Consider the following 24,355-nt stretch of genomic DNA (forward strand, 5'->3'; position numbering starts at 1 on the left):
CTCCGCTGCGGCCTCTCCCGTCGCGGAGCACAGGCTCCGGACGCGCAGGCCCAGCGGCCACGGCCCACGGGCCCAGCCGCTCCGCGGCACGCGGGATCCTCCCAGACCGGGGCGCGAACCCGGTTCCCCTGCATCGGCAGGCGGACGCGCAACCGCCGCGCCACCAGGGAAGCCCCAATCTGCTTTTCTTTTAACATTATTTTAAAAACATTTTGCATATTGCTACATAGTCATTATTTTTATTTTATTATTTTTATTTTATTTTTTTATTTTATTATTTTTATTCCTTTTAATGGCTACATTATTTAATGAGTTGTCATACCTAGATCTTCAGCAGTTGGGAAATGGTTGTTTCCAAGGTAAATGCTCTCTATATTTTTCCATTGCAACCTAGTATACATATTTGTATACATTATAAAACTAAAATAGAATTTTCACAAATGATACTGTATGTGCAGTACACACAAATTTTCTGTTATATTTTATTTCATTTTAAAGTGCTGGTTGTGACTTCTGAATTAATTTCAGAGGTGTAATGGTCAGATAACATATGACAGAAAAAAGAACATGTCTTTGTAACTCCTGTATTCCTAAACCTCTTTAGCTGGGCCGTAAAATGCTCCATCTTCAGACCCCAAATTACCTTTACAGCTTTATCTCCAGCTATGCTCTTACAGTAACCCTAAGCTCAATAGCCTAATGAGACTTACAACATAGTTATTCATCATTCTTTGATTTACTTAGAAGATTGCATTCCAAAATCCTGCTTTAGAAAAGTACAGTTGATTCCTGAATATCGAGTAAATAGAATTGTCTTTTTTATCTTTCCTTTGTAAGCTGTCACTTTCCCATACCCATCATTCAAGGTTTCCTCAAATCCTACCTTCTTGGCAAAGCCTTCTCAAGTTCCAGAAAGTGTTATCTTTTTTTGGATTGCCATAGTACCCTCTCTTTAATACTCCTTTAGTACTAATTTATTTTGTTACTTTTAAACTAGTTTTTATATCCAATCAGACTGACCATGTTTATATGTGTTAATATTGGGGCCAGGGTCTTCCCTGGTGGCACAGTGGTTAAGAATCCGCCTGCCAATGTGGGGCACACGGGTTTGATCCCTGGTCCGGGAAGATCCCACCTGCCACAGAGCAACTAAGCCCGTGTACCACAACTACTGAGCCTGTGCTCTAGAGCCCGTGAGCTACAGTTATTGAGTCCACATACCACAACTACTGAAACCCGCGCACCTAGAGCCCGTGCTCTGCACCTGCCAATGTGGGGCACACGGGTTTGATCCCTGGTCCGGGAAGGTCCCACCTGCCACAGAGCAACTAAGCCCGTGTACCACAACTACTGAGCCTGTGCTCTAGAGCCCGTGAGCTACAGTTATTGAGTCCACATACCACAACTACTGAAACCCGCGCACCTAGAGCCCGTGCTCTGCAACAAAAGAAGCCCCCACAATGAGAAGCCCGCGCACTGCAACGAAGAGCAGCCCCCGCTAGCCACAACTAGAGAGGGCCCGCGCACAGCAATGAAAACCCAGTGCAGCCAGAAATAAATTATTAATAAATTAATTAATTTTAAAAAATATTGGAGCCAAAAGATGGAAAACTTTGAGGGCCAGCTAAAGAGGTTTTAGAGTAGAGGAGATAGAAAGACATGTTTCTCTTTTCTGTTACATAGCATCTGACCAGTTGTGGAAAATATTAGAGGAAAAAGTATGCATTTGGTCTAGTCTATACTGTGATCGGTTTAATATTTTTTAATTTGTAGTGTGTTGAAGGATCTTGACACCTCTGACAGCAAGGATGGTCTTAGCACATCAGAAGACTTGTCAAAATCGGAGAAAATGACTACACAGCAGCCTAATCAAGAAACCAGCACAAGCTATGATGGTACAAAAGTGTTTGGGACATAACGTGTATTGTAACTGCTTACTTTTGAAAACAAAGTAAGATTGTATTCTTAACCTGTGATGGCATAGTACTCGATGGCGAGCTCGTAGTTCCTTTTCCTGTAACAGTGAATCATTCGTAATAACCAACCGCCACGGGTTAACCATTGTTGCTCAAACAGCTCAGAAACCGAGAAACTTGTTTTCTCACTAGGTGACTTTCTAACAAGTAACGTTTTCAAAATAGACAATGAATTATTTCTCCCACTGAACCAAAATTTTGCCTTTCTATAACTTTAATCTTTGTGAGGTAAGTCTGAAGCGCCTAGCGCTAAATAAAGTTAGATCTTTTACCTCTTCTTTATAGCTACTGGTTTCTAGACCTTTCATCCTCCTGGTTATCTGGGTTTGATTCTTGGTGTCCGCTTGAAGTTTAATACTTTTTGTTTGTTTGATTTGTCTCTAATTATTTTTAAATTTTCTATTAAATATCTAGTATAAATAATCCAGTAGCACTACAAGGCTTTGAAAAACAGCTGTCTCCTTTCCCACTCCTGATTTCTACTTCCCAGAGGCTTTTTTAGGCTAGAGATTTGTGTCCTTCTATTATGAAATTTTTTCTGGTATCATTTCTTTTTATTTTCTTTTTTTGTTTTTTCTTTTCTCTTTCATTCTTCCTGGAACTTTAATTATTGGGCTATTAGACCTCCATTAATTAACTTTTCTATTTTTCATCTCTTGCCTTTTTGCTTTCTGGGAGATTTTCTCAATTTTAAAATTAACTCTTCAATGGAATTTTTCATTTTCATCAAATTAATTTCCAAGAGCTGTGTTGTATTCTCTGAGTATTTCTGTAATGTTTTCTATTCTTGTTTGATGGGTGCTGTACTTATGGTGTGTGTGTGCATGCATATGCACATGTGTAGTGATCTCTGTGTGTTGTTCCTGTTTCCTCTGAATTTCTTTTTGTTTATTTTGGTCTCTGAGTTTATTGTTAGAGATGTTCCTGAAAAGCCTGATGTTGTAGGCACTCTTCTAAGTGCCTTAATATTAACTAATTTAATCCTCACAATGATCCTTTAAGGTGGTTTCTGTTATCCTGTTTTACAAATAAGGAAACCCAGGTACAGGAGAGTTAAATAATTGCTCATGGTCATAGAGTTAGACAGCAGCAGAGCTAGGATTTGAACCCAGCAGTCTTGAGGCTCTTGAGTTTACATCGATAGCCACTGCAGTATACTGTTTCTACCTCATTAAGTTTCACTGGTAAAATGGTTAGTGAGGACGAGAGCAAGGACAGAGTCCCACAGCATGTCTTTAGCGGCCTCCCTCTCAGCTGACATCAGTCCCTTCATCACCACTTCTTGTTCATCTTGTTACGCGTCTGCCTTCAGACTGTGTTTCTCTCCCTTGTCCACGGGGATGCAAAAGACTCAGTCATATGACTCTAGAAGTTCAAGGTCTGAGGCAGCAAGAGGGAACAGGTGGGACATTGGCTCTAGAGTGATGCAGACCTAGTATACAAGCCTGCCTCTTCCCACTCCTGGCTGGGTGACTATGCCTAATTAATTAAGCTTCTTTGGACCTCAGTTTCTTGTTCTGTTAAATGAGGAAAATAGTGTCTGCCTTTTGCCCAGTAGTTGTCAGGATTCAAGGTAAAGTGCCCAACACACTGTAGGCCTTCAATAAATGGTAGCTATCATTATCTGCTAGTCTAGTAATCCTTTCAAAGAAGGAAATACGTTGAGATGGCTGGTTTATTTTTATGAACTCTTGCTAACTCTATAATTGTTTCCTCTTTTTCTTAGAGCTCACAAAGCAGCCATTTGATAACATGTTCTGGAATTTTGCCTTGAATTAACTTTAAGATCACCAGCCTGAAGCTTTTGGCATCCCTTTAGAATTTTTTTTTTGAAAATTAGAACAATGTTTGCCTGTCTTCACTCTTCCATCACCTCTCCTATTCACTAGATGCCGCATGCATCAGTGACATTTTCTTTGTAGGTTTCCTTTGTACTCTGAGGTGTAATCTGTCTAGACGAAGAGACTTGAGCTCCTTTCCAATAACTGTATCTCTCTGAGCCTGTCTTGGTTTTCATTTCCTTTGGACTGTTGTTTATGTTCCTCTCTCCAATCCAATGCCCATTCTCCTTGCAGAGAAAACAGATTTGAAACAGGAACCCAGCAAGTCCACTTTTACCATTTCATGCTTCATGACCTTATTTACATCAGCCAAAACTAGTAAAAGTCCACACCCCCAGGTCATTTTCACACAGACACATGCGTCCCATCGTCTGTGTTATGTCTCCACCACCACCCCCGTCTGTCCTCTCTTCCTCTCCTTCCTGCCCCTTAGACCCTTCAACCAGCTGCCCTTGGTAAACAATTTCCCAGTAGCCTCATTCTCTTCTCTGATTGTCTTCTGAGAATACTGTTGCCTCTGCAGCCAGCCTAAACTGTTTATTTCTCCTGCACACCTTAGGCCCCAGAGATAGGTAGGCATCTTCCTTCCCATTGCTACCCTAACCCATTTTTTTTTCTTTCCGTCATATAAAGCCACCCCTCCTTTGACATTATTTCTTAGTTACATAGCTGAAATTTAAAAGTGTGAAGTGGGCTGGCCAGATTCAGATGTCCAGACATTGTTATCAGGAATTTCTCTCTTTCGCACCTGCCTTCTCTCTCTTCTCTTTCATCCCATCTCTCCATCTCAATCTCCCATTTCCTTCCATCTCTGTTTTCTGCTTTTCCTTGTGTTGGTCTTATTTTCAAGCTTGTGTTTTTCTCTGTGGTGGCAGAGATGGCCACCAGCAGCCTGTCCAACTTGTTAAAGAGAGAGGTCCTCTTTTCCAGTCAGTCGAAAAACTCTTAGATCTAATTCTCATTGAGCTGCCTTACATCACATGCCCACTGAGGACGTGGGAGTGGGGATGGGAAGTCTCCAAAAAGAAAGTCCAAGTGCTGTACTGTTAGGAAACACTGGTTGGCAGGCAAACCAGAGCAACAGGTGAGGTTCTTACCTGTCCATACTTTATGGTGTACTTTGTATGGGCATGGTGAGATTTACACCTGAAGTTAGTAAAAAAAATCATAAACTTTTGTATCTTGCAACAACTTTGGTTACCCTAAGAGAAATAATAAGAATTAACATGAAATGAAAGGATAACACAGTTATGAGCTCTTATGATCTGGAATAGAGACAGTATGACTTCAAATTATTTCATAGGCAGATAATGGGAGAATATATGGTTGTTTCTAATCTCGTTAGTAAACTACTTCAAGTTTTACATGCATAGCTTTCAAATTTTTAAGTCTTTTTTGTGTTGACAAAAAATATTAACAACATAAATACTTTATAGCTCGACAGATAAGTTTACAGCAACAACTTATTCATGTGATGGACCGTATCTGTAAAATAGTTGACACTATTCCTGATGACAAGCTGAAAACTTTGGATTGTGGGAACGGACTGCTCCAGCAGCGGGACATAAGGTATCTTGATTTTTCTCCTTCTGGAATATATCTGACTGCGTTTCCACCACCACTGTAAGTCACAAATGTATAGGGCAAGATTTCCAGGCATTCTGGCTAGGAAATTGAATAGGATAATTATCACTTTGTCTTTTTTTTTTTTAATTGGAATGTAGTTGATTTACAATGTTGTGTTAGTTTCCGGTATAAAAAAAAGTGATTCAGCTATACATGTACATATATCTATTCTTTTTCAGATTCTTTTCCCATATTGGTTATTACAGAGTATTGAGTAGAGTTCCCTGTGCTATACACTGTGTCTTAAATTTATTACTTTTTCAAACTCTTCCTTTAGCATTTGTATTCAAATTTTTAAGGTCGGAAAAAAGAGGATATATTTTGCCACGATTTGGCATGAAAACTAAAGATAAACTTGTGTGCCTACCGTAGCTGACTACTTATAATTAATTTGATGTTCTGTGCTCTCTCTTCAGAAGGAAACTCCTAGCTGAAGCAGATTTTAATACGAGTGATGCCAGTGTTCTTGGCTCATTGTGGAGATGCAGGCCTGATTCACTTGGTAGTTCTGTGGAGGATATGGCATCTGTTTCCCCACCTTGTGCATTTCCAAAGGGTGATGATTTCTGCCCTACAGGGAATTCTGTTAAGGAGGTCACTTTTCCAAACCTTCCTTCAAATTCCATTTCTACTGGGGAGTGTTTACTGACTCCTACCCCAGGAAAGACAGGATTCTCAGCCACCACCAAGAATCTCTTTGAAAGACCGTTATTCAATTCCCATTTACAGGAGTCCTTTGTAAGTAGCAACTGGGCTGAAACACCAAGGGTAGAAAAAAGAAATGAAAGCTCTTATTTCCCAGGAAATGTTCTCACAAGCACTGCTGTGAAAGATCAGAATAAACACACTACCTCTATGAATGACTTGGAAAGAGAAATCCAGGCTTCCTATGATATTGACAATTTTGACATAGATGACTTTGATGATGATGATGATGACTGGGAAAATGTGATGCATAATTTAGCAGCCAGCAAGTCTTCCACAGCTGCCCATCAGCCTATTAAGGAAGGTCGGCCAGTTAAATCAGTATCAGAAAGAATTTCTTCTTCAGCCAAGACAGACTGTCTTCTGGCATCTACTGCTCAGAATAAAAACTTCTCAGAGTCAATTCAGAATTACACTGGTAAGTTTAAAATAAATTGAATGCTTATGTTTTATGTGAAAACAAAATTGTCCAAAATAGGAATCGTATAAGAAAAACCATAGCAAATCATCATGGCCTGAAAACGACATTGTTTCTATGCAAATTTCTGCTGATAATATGAATTACAAATCACAATTTCAAAAGCAAGTTGCTCTTTTGTCTCTGTAGCAGCTGTAGTTTTATAAAATGTGTAATTATAACCTATTGTAGTAAAGCTCTAAAGTCATTACAAATGTGCTTTGCCTTTAAATTAACATTTTTTTAGTCCCTAAAACAATAAAGCTCATGAGGGCCAAGTTTTTAATGATTATGGGGGATGGATAAAAAAGCAAAGCTGAATTTATGTTAAAAATGTAATTGTGTGTATTTTTAGAATTCTGGATTGATGAGAACTGATTTATAAAGTTTATAAAGTAGAGAAACATGTTTTATGTCTTCAAATATTAAAATTCAGGGCAGCCTAAGAAAGATAAGAAGTCAGAAATTTTTAAAATCAGTCAAGTTATTTCTTTTGGTCTAGAATCATTTTAATTCATTCAACAAATATTTATGGAGTGCCCACTGTATGCCATGTTCTGTGCACAGGTCCTGGTAATAGATGAGTAATGAAGAGTTCCTGCCCTCTTGGAGCTCACAGTTTACTGAGAGAAGTTTTTGGAAGAGTGAAATTAGCTGTTGTAAAGGCTGCAGAGAAAACCCAAAATTAATTTTAAAACCTTACATCGACCCTATAAAGTTATCAAAAAGTGTTTTTTTTAACTGAAACAAGTTTATACATGTAAGGTTTCGTAAAGTACAGTCCTCCCTGTTTTTGCCATTGATGACTTAATGCCACGGAGGCTATTCTTACAGTTCCTCTGTTGACCTTTAAAATAACCGTTAATGGATTTATTTTTGTGTCATGTTTGGGCGTGTCATACTTGGTGTTCGCAATTATCTTTGCGGTGTTTGAGTGCCGGGATTGATGTAACCGCCAGCGCTGGCGTGAGCACCTCTTGTTCTCCGTGCGGAGCCAGAGTTGCAACAGCGAGGAGGCAGCACAGGGGCGGGCACGAGAGACGCCATGGAAGAAGAACCAGAGGAAGTTGGGGTGATTCTGCGGTTTCAGACCCAGTGACTGGGAAAACCGTGACACTGTTAACAGAAACAGGGAAGTCAGGAGGCAGGCAGATTTGGAACAAAGCTGAGGAGGGCTGTTTTAAGGCTTGTTGAGCATGAAGTGTTCGGAAGTCATTCAGGTAGAAATGTCTGGCAGACAGTTGGAGGTGCGTGCAGGACTGGAACTTAGGAGGGCATCCGTCAAGTCTTAAGAAAGAGATCTAGGTGTTGTGTGCACATCAGTGAAGTTTAAGGTCATAGGACTAGGAAAATTCCACAAAAAAAAAACAGTCTAAAGAGCCCAGTCCCAAGTGTCGGAAAGATTCCCAAATTTAAGGGGCAAGTGGAGGAAATGGAGCCAGGAAAGGGAATTTAAAGCAAGTAGAAAACCCATGATTATCTTGAAGGTCAAGAGAGAAGAAGGAGAGAATAAATAGTAATGGTAGATGCTGCAGAAAAGTCAAGGAAAGACTTGAATTTGGCCCTTAGGAAGTCTCTGGTGGCTTTGACACTGGGCAGCAAGGAAACCTTGATAAACAGGTAAAAAAGGATATGCTGCAGGGAAACGTACACCAATGATTATGCAGGGCAAAGAGTTAAAATGCTAAAACTGATTTGTTACAATAATGCCCTGATTTCTCTTAACATTGATTATTTTCTTAGACAAGTCGGAGCAAAATTTAGCATCCAGAGATCTGAAACACGAGCGTTTCCAAAGTCTTAATTTTCCTCATACAAAAGAAATGATGAAGATTTTTCATAAAAAATTTGGCCTGCATAATTTTAGAACTAATCAGCTAGAGGCGATCAATGCTGCACTACTTGGTGAAGACTGTTTTATCTTAATGCCCACTGGTATGTATTTTTAGATATGAATTGGCAGGAATCCATTGGCAGATGTTAAATGAAAGCCCTTTAATAAAAATAAAAAGAACCTACACAGTATTTCTATCATTTAGGGACCTCTAAACCTCCCATGCCATAGTTAGGAAAGTGTATTACCTCAATCCTCTATTCTAGTTGTTGATATGATAGCATTTATTGCCCTTTAAGATTTTCAACTCAAAGCTCATTGTGTTGAATTGATCTAGGATTTTCCTTTGGGAATTTTTCTTTTTTCTAGTCAAAATTAGCCTGGAACATGAACCAAAAAATTACTGTCAGAGACCACGACCATTTCTGGCGTTTATTTGGTACAACCTAGTGTTGTATGATGGTTAAAAATCATCAACTTTGGAGCGATGCCCTAGGCTTAAAGCACAGCTCTGCCACTTATTAACAGTGTGGACTCGAGCAAGGCACTTCACTCCCTGAACCCCAGTCTCCTCGTGTGTGCAGTGGGGATAATACCAACATGCCCACTTCACAGAATGTCTTGAGGATTAAGTGAAAAGCATTGAGCGTAGTTCTTTCTTGTTCTCAGTTTTGAAGCGATCCAGGACTTTTCATCATGCTATTAAAGTTTATAACAGCTGTTCAATGATTTATAGTCATCCAAATAAGAATATTAAATAAGCCATTAGGATAAGAGGCATGGGGACATTGTAAATCAACTATACTTCAATTAAAAAAAAAAAAGCGACAGCAGCATGGGGAGTTTGGAGTTTCATTATTCACATGTAGTCTTCCCTCTGCCTTTTACTCACCTTTGTTGTGACCTTCAATCAGTTGTTGCCATCATCATTAAATAATGTTGCCTGGGTATCTGAATTTTTTCAAACTGATTTTAAATTTTAGACAGTGTTGGTTTGTTTAATCAGCAGCATTTCATACTTCATTAACTTGTTCAGTCTGTGTCTTCTGATTTGACTCCAATTTGGTACTCCAAAACTAAAGCTGGAGAGGACCCTGGCATTGATCTCGTCCAGAGGTTTGAGGCGTTGGTTCAATGGTAGAATTCTCGCCTCCCTCATCCAGTGGTTTTCATGGCTTTCCATTATCCTCTAGGGTTTCAAGGGGGCATTTTTCAGGGTCTTTCTCAAGTAGACTTTTAAAGTAATTCTGTTGCATTTAAGTTCCCTGCCCTGATTCTTGCTTTTGCTGTGATATGCACCTACATAAGATGTCCCAAGAGATCATTTTTACACATTTAAATTGACCAAATATTTTGGCTCATTCAAATATGGCATATTTTGGCACCGTGGAGAATATCACTTGGTGTCCTATTAGTTAATTACTTTAAATATTAAATGTAATTTATATTGTAACTTTTGCCTTCATACTCTCAAAACAGAATCTGACAGATTTTTTTGTTGTTGTCATTTCTTTTAGGAGGTGGTAAAAGCTTGTGTTACCAGCTCCCTGCCTGTGTTTCTCCCGGGGTCACTATTGTCATTTCTCCCTTGAGATCACTTATAGTAGATCAAGTCCAAAAGCTGACTTCCTTGGATGTAAGTTAAAACACTACCAATTATAATAAAAGTGCTAATAAAAACATAATTTAAAAACAATTATATTTCAGTACTCTGGGTAACCTTTTTCAATAAATAGTTCATGGATTATAAGAATAAAGCACGGCAGTTATATTAAGTTGTACATTTAAGAACAAGTCTTTGAGAATTCTGGTACAGATAACCTTCTGGAGTTCAGTCTGATTTTACTCTAGAAGAATGTATTTTGGTAAGAACTTTTAACCTGTATTTTACTGATGTAAATTTTTTTTTCTAATATGAAAGGATTTCTTTTTTTACTCCTGTCAGATCAGCTTAGTTCTCTCTCACTCCCTTAATATCTTAAAATGCATGCACATGTGCATGCCCACACACATATGTCCTTTTTCCTCCTGGCTGAGGTTAAGAAAGTACATGAATGCAGTCTATTAAATCCTACATACTGTGATGAAACAGAACTGTTTTCAGCTTTATGAACCACCACCCCTCAACAAGACCACTGGTTTGATTTTTCTTCCCAAGGATGTCTCAGTACAGTGATGGTAGCTATTGTTCAGCCATTCATGATGTTATGGTCCTTTCAGTGTTGTTATGCATTAAAACCCAAAAGATGCATTTACCTAAAAAAAAAAAAAAAAGTCATACATTAGAACTGGAACCTTCTGGATGCTGAATTCATATTTATCTTACTTACAGATATGAAAAGCTAAGGAAGTAAAGAAATGGGAAAAAAGAAAAGGAAGTAAACAATGGGAAGAATATTTGACTTATGGTTAACAAGGGTTTTTTTTTAAATATGTACTGATTACTTTTTATTTTGTTGAGATTCCTTTGACAGGTGTGATATGTGACTTGTAAAATATTTATGAAACCTACAGATAAATGTAATCTTGAGTCAGATTAATGGGTAAAATTTAAATTGTTTACTACTTTTATGCTTAGATTCCGGCTACATATCTGACAGGTGATAAGACTGACTCAGAAGCTACAAGTATTTACCTCCAGTTATCAAAAAAAGACCCGATTATAAAACTTCTTTATGTTACTCCAGAGAAGGTTTGTATTTATATCATTATTTTAAAATACTATATTACAGCTGTTTTAGAAAAACAACCCAGTTCTCCCTACTGAGTAAGGAAAAACCCACTCTTTCCCTTCTGTGTTTCTCTCCTTTACTACTCACATAGAATATTTCACTTCTAGTCACCAAATGTATGGAGGTTTTTCCTGACATCAAGCGGTTCTCTGTCAACTATCCAGAGATAGTGTCAGGTCCCACAGGTTAAGGGCTCAGTCCCACAAGATTCTTACCACTCTACTTCAGGGGCCAATCCACAGGGTACCTGCAACTTCTGTCTGACTTGGCTACAAATCAGAGGTTCCCGTGACCTCCTCCTGCTTGAATTCAGTGACTTGCAAGAACAGCTCACAGAACTCAGGGAGACACTTACTTACATTTACCAGTTTATTAAAGGCTATGGTCAAGGACACAGATAAACAGTCAGATGAAAAGATACACAGGGCAAGGTCTGGGAGGGTTCTGAGCACAGGAGCTTCTGTCTCTGTGGAGTTGGGGTGCATCATCCTCCAGTACGTGGATGTGTTTGCCAACCTAGAACCTCTCTGAACCCCATACTTTTGGGATTTTATGGAGGCTTCCTCACGTAGGCATGAACAATTATTGACTCCACTTCTAGACTGACTCCCTTCTCTGGTGGATGCGGGTAGGACTGAAAATTCCAAGTTTCTAATCATGGCTTGGTCTTTCTGGTGACCAGCCCCCACCCAGGAGCCCACCCACAGTTGCCTCAAGAGGAGAAAAGATGCTCCTATGCTCTTTTTTTTTTGGTTGCACTGTGTCTGTTGCTGCACGTGGGCTTTCTCTAGTTGTGGCGAGCGGGGGCTACTCTTTGTTGCCGTGCGCTGGCTTCTCTTGTTGCGGAGCACGGGCTCTAGAGCGCAGGCTCAGTAGTTGTGGCTCACGGGCCCAGTTGCTCCATGGCACGTGGGATCTTCCCAGACCAGGGCTCGAACCCGTGTCCCCTGCATTGGCAGGCGGATTCTTAACAACTGCGCCACCGGGGGAGTCCTGCTCGTACTGCTTTATCACTTAAGAATTTACAAGAGTTCCAGGAACCCTGTGCCCAGGAACTGGGAGCAGAGACCAGTGTATCTTTTCTGTTATCTCATAAAAGCCCATTAGAATACGTATATTTTAAATTTTTTGACATAATTTCTGGTGTACAGTTTAGTGCAAGAATTCCTGTATAACTTTCACCAGGAAACCCCAAATGGTAACATTTTACTGTAATTGCTCTATCATTCTTTCTCTCTCTCTTTTTCCCTCAAACGTTTGAGAGTAAGTTGCAGACATATCCTTTTAACCCTAAATACTTCACTGTACATCTCCTAAAAACAAGGAATTCTCTTGCATAACCTCAGTACAGTTATCAAAATTAGAAAATATTCATTGATGCAGTACTATTACTTTATCTGTAAACCTTATTCCAGTTTCACTAGTTGTCCCAATAATATCCTTTCTAGCAAAAGAAAATCCTAGGTTATGCATTGCATTCTGTCTTTCATGATTTTGACAGTTTTGAAGAGTGAAGGCCAGTTGTTTTGAGGACTGTCCCTCAGTTTATGTTTCCTCCTGACTAGATTTGTATTCGTCATTTTTGAGGGGAATATCACAGAAGTGGTGATATGTTCTCTGTATCCTGTCAGGAGGCATTTGGTGTTGATTCATTCTATAATATTACTGGTGATGTTAGTTAACTTTGATCATTTGGTTAAGGTGTTGTCTGCCAGACTTCCACTGAAAAATTACTCTCTTTTTTTGTGATTATTAATTACAAAAATAAATGTAATTTTTTTTGTAATTGTAGGTATCCTGTTGTGGAATACTCAAGACTATGTAAATATCCTATTACTCATCAGACTTTGACCCAATAGTTTTATCATCCATTGATGATTCCCCATCAGTTATTATTGTAGTGGGTGCCAAATGATGATTTTTTTCTAATTTAGTTGGCATTCTGCTGTAAGGACAGGCTTTTCCCTTTACCCACATATTTATTTGTATCAATATGAAATCATGGATTCTTAATTTATTCAGTAGGTTATAATCAATTACTATTATGTATTTTGATGTTCTAATTGTCCTAGGTTTGGCCAGCGGGAAAACTCCATCAGACTGGCTTCTGTGACCTTTTGACATGTCTATCAAGACATGGGTGCCAGAGATGGTCATTGCTACTGGCATGTCATTGCTTCCAGGCCCAGTTATGGACAGAGCTACAAAATATAAATATATGTACATATATATATGTATATATGTACATATATATGTATATATTTCCCCCAGACAACACACATACGTAACACACGTCTGTAACCCTGCTACCAGTGTAAACGTGGTGTAAACAAATGTAAACCAGTGTAAACAAATACACTGAGGCAGAAAAATTCTTTTAGAACCACTGACCTAATACAAAACTGTTTGCTAAATGTGGGTAAACATTCTAAAATGTCTCATTTGCGATTTCCCATTACTTCTAATTCTATTCGTAGATCAAAATCAGAGCGAATTTTTTGTTTGTTTGTTTTGTTTTGTTTTGCTGTACGCGGGCCTCTCGCTGTGTTTTGTTTTGTTTTGCTGTACGCGGGCCTCTCACTGCTGTGGCCTCTCCCGTTGCGGAACACAGGCTCCGGCCGTGCAGGCCCAGCGGCCACGGCTCACGGGCCCAGCCGCTCCGCGGCACGCGGGATCCTCCCGGACCGGGGCACGAACCCGCGCCCCCTGCATCGGCAGGCGGACTCCCATCCACTGCGCCACCAGGGAAGCCCCAGAGCGAATTTTATGTGGAGGTTTTAACACAACTTAAGTCATAGTGGAACTTAAAGACAACCAAATCCTTAAGGTGATATGTTTAAATGTTTTTAAATGTCTGATTAATGCATTTCTGGTCTAGGTCTGTGCAAGTAACAGACTGATTTCTACTCTGGAGAATCTGTATGAGAGGAAGCTCTTGGCACGTTTTGTTATTGATGAAGCACATTGTGTCAGTCAGGTAAATACTGTTCTCTATGTCTTGAGATACCAATAAATTGTACTACCAACAGTATATATATTTTCAGAGCCAAGAGAAAAAATATTGAGTGAATTATTCTGCTATTTCACTGAAGAATAAGGTGGTTCTTAATATAGTGAGCAGTGTTTGCTTTATATAAGGAAGATCCAAATAGTCTGAAAAGCAGTATTTTTTTTTTTCCAACTAGTGGGGACATGATTTTCGTCCAGATTACAAAAGAATGAATATGCTTCGCCAGAAGTTTCCCTCTGTTCCAGTGATGGCTCTTACTGCCACAGCTAATCCCAGGGTACAGAAGGACATCCTCACTCAGCTGAAGATTCTTAGACCTCAGGTGTAAGTTGTCGAAAGTTATTAATTTTAAAACCCTGGGGCAGTGGTTCCCAGATTGCTGCACATTAGAATCATCTGTGGAGTCTTAAAAATCCCAATGCCCAGGTTGTACCCAATGCCAATTATATCAGAATTTGGAGGGCTGGGAACCAGTATGGTTTTTTTTTGTTTGTTTGTTTTTTCTTTTTTTGGCTGCATTGGGTCTTCATTGCTGCGCGCAGGCTTTCTCTGGTTGCAGCAAGTGGGGGCACTCTTTGTTGTGGTTCATGGGCTTCTCATTGCAGCGGCTTCTCTTGTTGCAGAGCACGGGCTCTAGGCAGGCGGGCTTCAGTAGTTGTGGCGCATGGGCTCATTAGTTGTGTGGCTCACGGGCTCTAGAGCTCAGGCTCAGTAGCTGTGGCACACAGGCTTATTTGCTCCGTGGCATGTGGGATTTTCCCGGACCAGGGCTCAAACAGGTGTCCCCTGCATTGGCAGGTGGATTCTTAACCACTACACCACCAGGGAAGTCCCAGCCAGTATGTTTTTTAAATTCCCAAGTGACTCCAATGTGCAGCAAAATTTGGGAGCCAAGACCGTAGGGCTTTTCTTCGCTCACTGAAATTAAAACTCTATCCCAGTACCTGTTTTGGAAATAGGGATAAAGTGCATGCCATACCTGTTAAATCCTAGGATAGTCCCAGTAACAAACTAGCTTTTATTTATCCAGTTTTGGCTCCCATATATCCTAGAGTATACATGATGAAATGAACAGATGAACCTGCTTTGTCATTTTCCTCTGATGTCCCAGCTATATCCATGATGTTGAAAACAGTCCAGAAACTATGTATACAGCTTTTTTAACTTTGTTTTCATCTGAACAGCAAAGTGCTTCTTATTGCCACCAAATCCATAATTATTCAGTAGCAAAAACTACTATAAAAAATGTCCCCAATGTAGGTTGCACTGAATTATTTTGTGACTGTATGACTTTGTAGAGACAGGTACATTCTTTGACGGGTTAATTTACTCAGCGAATATTTACTTAACAGCTGTTGTCTACCAAGGTTAAAACATTTTTTTCCTTCTAATTTATTAGTGGGTGCTTTGAGGAATGGAATGCTTTGAGGAATGGAATTAGTGGGTGTTTTAAGGTCTGAAGGAATAATGACTAATGTATTGGGGTGAATTTTTAAAGCTTTGTTCATTTGGAAACAGAGAATAAGCTAGCTCTGTAAATATTATAACCAGTAAGAACAATAACAACATCTCAGTGGGTAATGAGAAGAACTCTAAGTGCCATGAGGGGACATGAGGGGCTTTGAGAGTAAGATAGCTTCAGAGACCTTTGCAGATTAAACTGACATTCTTAAGCCCAAGGATTTTAGAGTCCTCAGAATTTTGTGCGTGTAATCAAAAAAATTGGAATGCAAATTTTTTTTTTTGGCTGTGTCGGACCTTCGTTGCTGTGTGCGAGCTTTCTCTAGTTGTGGCGAGTGGGGGCCACTCTTTGTTGTGGTGCATGGGCTTCTCATTGTGGTGGCTTCTCTTGTTGTGGAGCATGGGCTCTAGGTGCACAGGCTTCAGTAGCTGTGGCACGTGGGTTCAGTGGTTGTGGCTTGCAGGCTCTAGAGTGCAGGCTCAGTTGTTGTGGCACATGGGCTTAGTTGCTCCATGGCATGTGGGATCTTCCTGGACCAGGGCTTGAACCTGTGTCCCCTGCATTGGCAGGCAGATTCTTAACCACTGTGCCACCAGGGAAGCCCCAGAATGCAAAATTGTAATTTAATCTTACTTGCAGAGGAGTGTTTGTATAAAATTTGGGGGAAAAAGATATTTTCTTCCATAATTGATTTACATTACAACATTATATTTAAGGTGTCTTCAGGTTCTAGTGAAGAACACACGTGCTAGAAATTTGCTTCTACAAGTACTCCATTGATCTATAAAAGCTTTTTTTTAATTAATTTATTTATTTTTGGCTGTGTTGGGTCTTCGTTTCTGTGCGAGGGCTTTCTCTAGTTGTGGCGAGCGGGGGGCCACTCTTCATCGCGGTGCGCGGGCCTCTCACTGTCGCGGCCTCTCTTGTTGTGGAACACAGGCTCCAGACACGCAGGCTCAGTAGTTGTGGCTCACGGGCCTAGTTGCTCCGTGGCATGTGGGATCTTCCCAGACCAGGGCTCAAACCCGTGTCCCCTGCATTGGCAGGTAGATTCTCAACCACTGCGCCACCAGGGAAACCCAAAGCTTTTTTTTAAATAGGCAGTGTTTTTAGCTTTTTTCCATCAGTTTATGCCAGACGCAATCTACTATTCTTTTAGATCGGTAATATTAATTGCCAAATGCCCATAGTTAAAAGAAGTGATATAAATTCAATTCACCTTTTGAATAACATTTTGAAAGTGTAGAATTTGTCATTATTCTGTGAGTAAACATTGCACATACAGGTTTAATATCTTTTCCTAGGAATGTGCGGGGGAGGTCTGCTTGGAAAAGTAATAGATTGTACATTTCCTGAGTCTAGCATGTGGTGCCCTGTGCATATTTGGCACTCAGTAAGAATGAATAACTGAAACATATGGAGGAACTTTGGTAAATGTGGGTAAAATATGAAAATTTGGGCAGGTCTGTTGACTCCTTAATATATTTGGTACTTCTATATTTGGGAGAATTTAAATCCCTGAGTGGAAGTAAAAGATTTTAACAAACACTTTCTGTTACATTTTTCTCCTGATCTTCTGTTCTGCCCATAGGCCTCTTGTTTGGATTAAATTTCCCAACTGCTGCTATGTCATGGCCCTGGTGAAGGCCCATGTCCCTGGGGTTGAAGCCATGGCCCCATGCTTCTCTCCTGCCAGTTGTGATAATATTCTTTATCTTTGGGAAATATGAGGATGGAAATAAATAAAATGGATTGACTTTATTCCTTTTCCTTAGGGCCTTAAAATACAAACTGAGAAAGAGAAAAGAGAGACATTTAGACAGTAAATACAACAATAATACTATAATACCACAATAATAGCTAACACTTACATATCTGGCCTATACAATGTGCCAGGCACTGTTCTTGGCATTTTATGTGTATTGACTCATTTATTCACACAAAAGTCTTATGAGGTCAGTACTCCTATTTCCCTCACTTTATGCATGAGGAAACTGAAACACAGAGAAATTAAACAGCTTAAACAAAGTCATACACCTAGCAAGTATTGGAGTGAGGACTTAAACCCAAACAGTCTGCTTTCAGAACCGTTTAAATACTGTACCAAATACAGAATGAAGTAAGTGGTGATTAGAGATGTAAATTGACTGCTGGAACTTGGAAGTCAAGATTGACTATAACCCTAAGTAACAACTAACTGTTACGAGGAGGGGTCAGGTAGGGTTTTATAAAGGAGGTGGACTATACCACAATAATAGCTAACACTTACATATCTGGCCTATACAATGTGCCAGACACTGTTCTTGGCATTTTATGTGTATTGACTCATTTATTCACATAAAAGTCTTATGAGGTCAGTACTCCTATTTCCCTCACTTTATGCATGAGGAAACTGAAACACAGAGAAATTAAACAGCTTAAACAAAGTCATACACCTAGCAAGTATTGGAGTGAGGACTTAAACCCAAACAGTCTGCTTTCAGAACCGTTTAAATACTGTACCAAATACAGAATGAAGTAAGTGGTGATTAGAGATGTAAATTGACTGCTGGAACTTGGAAGTCAAGAATGACTATAACCCTAAGTAACAACTAACTCTTACGAGGAGGGGTCAGGTAGGGTTTTATAAAGGAAGTGGACTTTGTAGGAACAATGGTCTTTTTAAAGTTTTAAATGGCTGTACTGAGATACAAATTACATACCTTAAAATTCGTCTGTTTAAAGTATGCAGTTCTATGGGTTGATATTTTGCTTTATTTTTCGTTTTCTCACAGGGCTGTGCAACCCCACCACTACCTAATTTTAGAACATTTTTGTCTCACTTAAAAGAAACTCCATACCCATTAGCAGTCAATTCCCACTATTCCCTATCGCCTCAACCCTAGGCAATCACTGAGTACTTTCTGTTTCCATAGTTTTTTGCCTATTCTGGACATTTCATGTAAATAGAATCATATATTATGTGGCCTTTTGTGATTGGCTTCTTTCACTTAGCATAACATTTTCAAGGTCCATCCATGTTGTAACACATGTTGGTATTTCATCCTTTTTTTTATTGTATGTATATTCTATGTTTTATTTATCCATTCATCATGTAATGGATATTTGAGTTGCTTCCATTCTTTGGCTGTTATTAATAATGCTTCTGTGAGCATTTGTATACAAATTGTCATGTGGATGTATGTTTTTGTTTCTCTTAGGCATATACCTAGGAGTAGAATTGTTGGGTCATATGGTATCTCTACATTTAATCTTTTAAAGAGCTGCCCGATTATTTTCCAAAGCAGCTGCACCATTTCACCTTCTGTAGTATATGAGGGTTGCAATTTCTCCACATCCACACCAACACTTGTTACTGTATCTTTTTGATTATACTCATCCTAGTGGGTATGAAGTGGAAGGTGAATGGCATTTTAACAGGTGAAGAGTGAGAATTCAGGGCTGAAGTTTCTGGCATGAAATTACAGGTCAGGCCCAAGGAATGGTGGATAATCCATTGGATAAGAAGAGAAATATAAAGGGATGACCCTAGAAAGGTGGCTTGAGGCCAGATCTGGAGGGTCTTGCATATCATGATGGTAAAGTGTTTGGACTTTCTTATGTAGGCATTTTGACCTGGGAAGTGGCTTGATATGAACTGTATGGTTGAATGATAACCCTGGCAGTGGAACAGAAAATGGAGTGGAGGAACAAGAGATTAGAGGTAGGGTGGCCCTTTAGGAACCCAGTTGTAGCCATCTAGGAGAGAGATTGGCAACACCAGAAGAGGAAGGAGGGGACAGAATCCAGAGAGAAAGCAGAGTTGGATCAATGAGACTTAAAAGAATTTTGGAAAATTGTACCACTTGTACATTTTTTAACCTGACACCTAAAATTTTTCAACATGACTTTGTTTTTTTGTTTTTGTTTTTGTTTTTGTTTTTTGCGGTACGCGGGCCTCTCACCATTGTGGCCCCTCCTGTTGCGGAGCACAGGCTCCGGACGCACAGGCCCAGTGGCCGTGGCTCACGGGCCCAGCCGCTCCATGGCATGTGGGATCTTCCCGGACCGGGGCATGAACGCGTGTCCCCTGCATCGGCAGGCAGACTCTCAACCACTGCACCACCAGGGAAGTCCTGTTTTGGTTTTTTGAGGGAGTTCCCCAACCAGGGATTGAACCCAGTCCCTCGGCAGTGAAAGCACGGAGTCCTAACCACTAGACCACCAGGGAATTCCTCAACATGAGTTTAAATAAAGAGAACAGTGGTCTGTTGTAAATAAAATTTTTAAACAAAATTGTTACTTAGCTCTTTTAAATGTATCCAGTAGACTATAAACATAATATAGCAATTGTGTACCTACTCTCTCCCACTTAAAGAAGACATAATAAAAATTTTAACTCTTTAACAGGTTTTTAAATTTCCCCTTTTCTTTTCAAATTCATATTTCTCTTTCAGTCTCCCTACAGAATTTTATCCTATTTTTATGCATGAGGCCTGTTGCTTACTGTCATATTTACCTGCAAGAAAAATATGTATATAAATTATTTTTAAATTTGCTATACCAAAATTTTTGTCCTAATTGAATTATATATAATCATTAGTAGTACCTGACTGATCAGATAGCTTAAATATTTTTGAAAATAATTCTTAAGTATAAATTTTGATGGGGAATGTATAACTTAATGAGATAGGACTTTTTCCCAGTTAGTACGTATATCTATGGATGAATCAAGTCTGTTCATATTTCTTATTTTTATAGGTATATTTTATAGCATTGAGAAATGTTGCTCACATAAACATGTAGATAGGAATGGAAAACATTTTTTTACAGTATTAACGCTCAATTATTTGAATTCCTTCTGATATAAATGCCAAAATTATATGATGATCTGTCATCAGAAATTATTTTTAATGATCTGTCAGCTGACATCTCAATTGAGTCCTGCAAATTTTGTGAAAAGGGAATTGAAAACCATCTGACTGACAAAATAAGTCAGATCATTAGTTATTCACTTTACTTTTTCTGGGAAATATACCCTAAAAAAAATGCTTTACCAAAACTTTTCTAATGACTATTAAGTATTTGTGTTACTCTTTCACTCAGGTGAATCTTGTGTCCAGTATATTTGAAGGAGTTGGGGAAATCAAAATACTATTAGTTTCATTCACCTTTCCTAGTGTATTTTTGACACATATTTTTAATCAGGTGATATGCTTTTCTTTTTTCTAAATAATTTTCTTTATACCAGTCCCTCAAAGAGCTTATCTGTCTTCTCTGCTGTGTGGAGGGACTCCTAATGTGCTTTCCTAGTCCTCAACTTTTTTTTTTTTTTTTTTTTACTATTTATTTCTTTTATTTTTGGCTGCATCGGTTCTTAGTTTCTGTCACTAGGATCTTCGTTGCGGCATGCTGCGGCATGCTGGATCCTCCGCTGCAGTGAGTGGGCTCATTGTTGCAGGGTGCAGGCTTCTCTCTAGTTGTGGCACATGGTCTCAGTAGTTGTGGCACACAGGCTCCAGGGCGTGTGGGCTCTGTAGTTGTGGCACACAGGCTCTCTAGTTGTGACCCGCCTGCTCAGTAGTTGTAGCGCGTGGGTTTAGTTGCCCCAGCAGCGTGTGGGATCTTAGTTTCCCAACCAGGGATCGAACCCACGTCCCCTGCATTGGAAGGCAGATTCTTAACCACTAGACCACCAGGGAGGTCCTTGATATGCTTTTAAATAATAGTTTTGTCAAAACTATTCAAACAATGGCACATGATTACCATATAACCTAACTGGCAAAGCCAGTTGTCATTGCCAAACCAATTGGCCAAACTTATTTTCTTACATATAAAAAAAAATTCTAACTTTGTTTTTCAGTTCACATAAACTACTTAGTGCGTATCCTCATGACAGTGCCTCAGTTCCAAGAGCAACAAGAGCTGAGCGCAAATTGATTCCATTTCCTGACACATCACTTAAAATGACATGAGTTTGACACCCTGCACGTAATAATATTTACCATTTTAATGGCAACATCAGTACTCCCTTTGTGAAGATATTTTGGAATCCAAAGCTTTTTTAGAAAAGAAAATATTGAGATATAATTGACACACCACAAAATTCACCCATTTAAAGGTTAGAATTTAGTGCGTTTGTTTGTATTTTCAGAGTTGTGCAACCATCCCCCAAGTCTAAGTTTAGGACATTTTCATCAACCCAAAAAGAAACCTAGTACTCAGCAGTCACTCCACATTCTCTCCTCATTTGTGCCCGTCTTCTTTCACGTAACCTGTGTTCAAGGGTCATCTGTGTTATAACACATATCAGAACTTCATTCCTTTTTATGACTGAATAATCTTCCATTGAATAGGCATTCCACATTTTATTTATCCATTCATCAATTGATGTGAACTCTCTCTAACTAGAATATCTGTTAATTCCAAACATCCCGTTTTCCAACAGGCCAAGTAAGATATGTTATATGTAATGAACTCTAAGAAACTGTTAACTTTCTCATAACAAATTGTGTGAATACAGTGGACCCTTGAGCAACATGGGTTTGAACTGCATATGAACATTCACAAACAGAAGGTTTTGTGTGTACCTGTATTTTCATTTCTCTTGGGTATATACCCAGGAGTGGAATTGTTGGGTTGTATGGTAACTATTTTTAACCTTTTGAGGAACTGCCAGACTGTTTCCCAAAGTGGCTGCACCATTTTACATTCCCACCAGTGGTATAGTGGGTTCTGATTCCACCAGCACTTGCTGTTGTCTCTCTTTTTTTGACCCAGAGCTTTTTTTTTTAATGTATAAAACATGGTTCTGAAATTAAAGTATAGTGTAAAATGTAAGGAAGAGCAGTAAAGCCATTCTTGTGTATAATCATTTCAGCATTCCTATTGGTAGGGAGACTCATGCACCATTCCCAACTTAAGCCCAAATCATATCAAATAAGTTTCAAGAATATCTACATCATTTGTATTCCTGGGCAATTCTTTTTATGCCTTAATTTTATCAGGACTGCAGTTTCCTTTGCTGTGGCAGTGATTGTAAATGATTAACAGAACAATCAAAAGAGTCTATGGGCATATCAAGTCCTTTATCTACTGTCTTTTTTGCCATAATCTGCTACACATTCTTCTGCCATTTCAAGCACTAAAAGATCTCTGAGTGTTTTGTACATATAAATGATATCTTTTTTTAATGGATATTTTTCAGCATTTTTTAAACATTTATTTTATTTATTTATTTTATTTATTTTTGGCTGCATTGGGTCTTCGTTGCTGCACGCAGGCTTTCTGTAGTTGCAGCGAGCAGGGGCTACTCTTTGTTGCGGTGCACGGGGTTCTCACTGCAGTAGCTTCTCTTGTTGTGGAGCACGGGCTCTAGACATGCGGGCTTCAGTAGTTGTGGCATGCGGGCTCAGTAGTTGTGGCTCGCAGGCTCTAGAATGCAGGCTTAGTAGTTGTGGTGCGTGGGCTTAGTTCCTCTGCGGTATGTGGGATCTTTCCGGACTAGGACTCGAACCTGTGTCCCCTGCATTGGCAGGCGGATTCTTAACCACTGCACCACCAGGGAAGCCCTAAATGATATCTTAAGAGGGATAGTTTCAAACTATTGTTTAACAGTAGTCTCACAAGACTCTCAGAGTAATGCATTCTATGACAATAGGAATGAAAGAACCAACTTCATAAAGTGAGAATCATCTTCTTTCCCACCACCTTACTCTCAGTATATCTGAAATCAGAACACCCCAATAAAAGCCAAAATACTTTATTCCTGATGTTATACTTTACTCTTAACAGAAATAATGTAAAACACTTAGAGACATGAAGCCCTACCAAGAGTTTCTGGTATTTGGATTAGAGAAGGTTTCATCTACACCCATACTATATTTCAACTTGTTTTGTTTGGTGTACTGGAGGTTTTTATGTCCAAAACAATGCACAGTGGTAAAGTTGAGAGTGGGTGAAAAGTAAAATTTGTTTGTTTTCCAAAAGTGAGAGACAATTGTAAAAGGAAAAAAACGGGGTAGGAGTAACAAGCAGGGAGTCCTGACTACAGGCATTCTCAGATCCATCTTTTAGGGGGAAATTCGTAAGTGTGAAAACAGAGGATCTGGAAATTGATTCCTTTAAAATTGTCTTTGCTCATGTACCTTTGGAAAGTCTTTGTGAACCCTAGGGGTATGCACACCCCAACTTTAGACCACTGACCTGAAAGAAGTTGGACTGTGGTTTAGAACTCTGAAAAGAGGTCTAAGCTGGGGGTGAAAGTTGGGACTCGCAGGAATGATATTTGGTGCTGTTTAAAGCAGTGAGAGTGAGGTTCCTGAAGAAGATAATATAGGGGAAGAAGAAAGAAGAGCCAAGCATTTTGGGGGGTGATTCTCACTTAAGGAGTAAGCAAGGAAAGGAGAGAAGGAGAGGAAGAAATCAGAGGTAAGGGGGAGAAACCCCACGGGTGTGAGCACTAGTAGAGTTTTCGGTAAGGATAGCCAACAACGTGGAGAGGTAAGAGAATGAGGTCTGACAAAAGACCAGCATGCGTGGGGCTTCCCTGGTGGCGCAGTGGTTAAGAATCCGCCTGCCAGTGTGGGTTCGAGCCCTGGTCTGGGAAGATCCCACATGCCACGGAGCAACTAAGCCCGCGAGCCACAACTACTGAGCCTGCACTCTAGAGCCCGTGAGCCACAATTACCGAGCCCACGTGCCACAACTACTGAAGCCCGCATGCCTAGAGCA

General features: G+C 39.6%; 1 protein-coding gene across 2 annotated transcripts in view; it reads left to right on the top strand.

Annotated features, from left to right (window-relative positions):
• BLM (BLM RecQ like helicase) overlaps positions 1-24,355 on the top strand; it is a 97,569-nt gene that overhangs the window by 31,614 nt on the left and 41,600 nt on the right. For both annotated transcript variants that reach the window (XM_028494966.2, XM_007108339.4), the window contains exons 5-12: positions 1,774-1,895; positions 5,254-5,386; positions 5,860-6,566; positions 8,349-8,540; positions 9,957-10,075; positions 11,018-11,131; positions 14,050-14,148; positions 14,357-14,505. In XM_028494966.2, coding sequence (XP_028350767.1) covers positions 1,774-1,895; positions 5,254-5,386; positions 5,860-6,566; positions 8,349-8,540; positions 9,957-10,075; positions 11,018-11,131; positions 14,050-14,148; positions 14,357-14,505 — 1,635 coding nt within the window. The remainder of the gene's footprint in view (positions 1-1,773; positions 1,896-5,253; positions 5,387-5,859; positions 6,567-8,348; positions 8,541-9,956; positions 10,076-11,017; positions 11,132-14,049; positions 14,149-14,356; positions 14,506-24,355) is intronic.

Source organism: Physeter macrocephalus, chromosome 11 (genome assembly GCF_002837175.3).
Source record: "Physeter macrocephalus isolate SW-GA chromosome 11, ASM283717v5, whole genome shotgun sequence".
In the NCBI taxonomy this organism is placed as follows: domain Eukaryota; kingdom Metazoa; phylum Chordata; class Mammalia; order Artiodactyla; family Physeteridae; genus Physeter; species Physeter macrocephalus.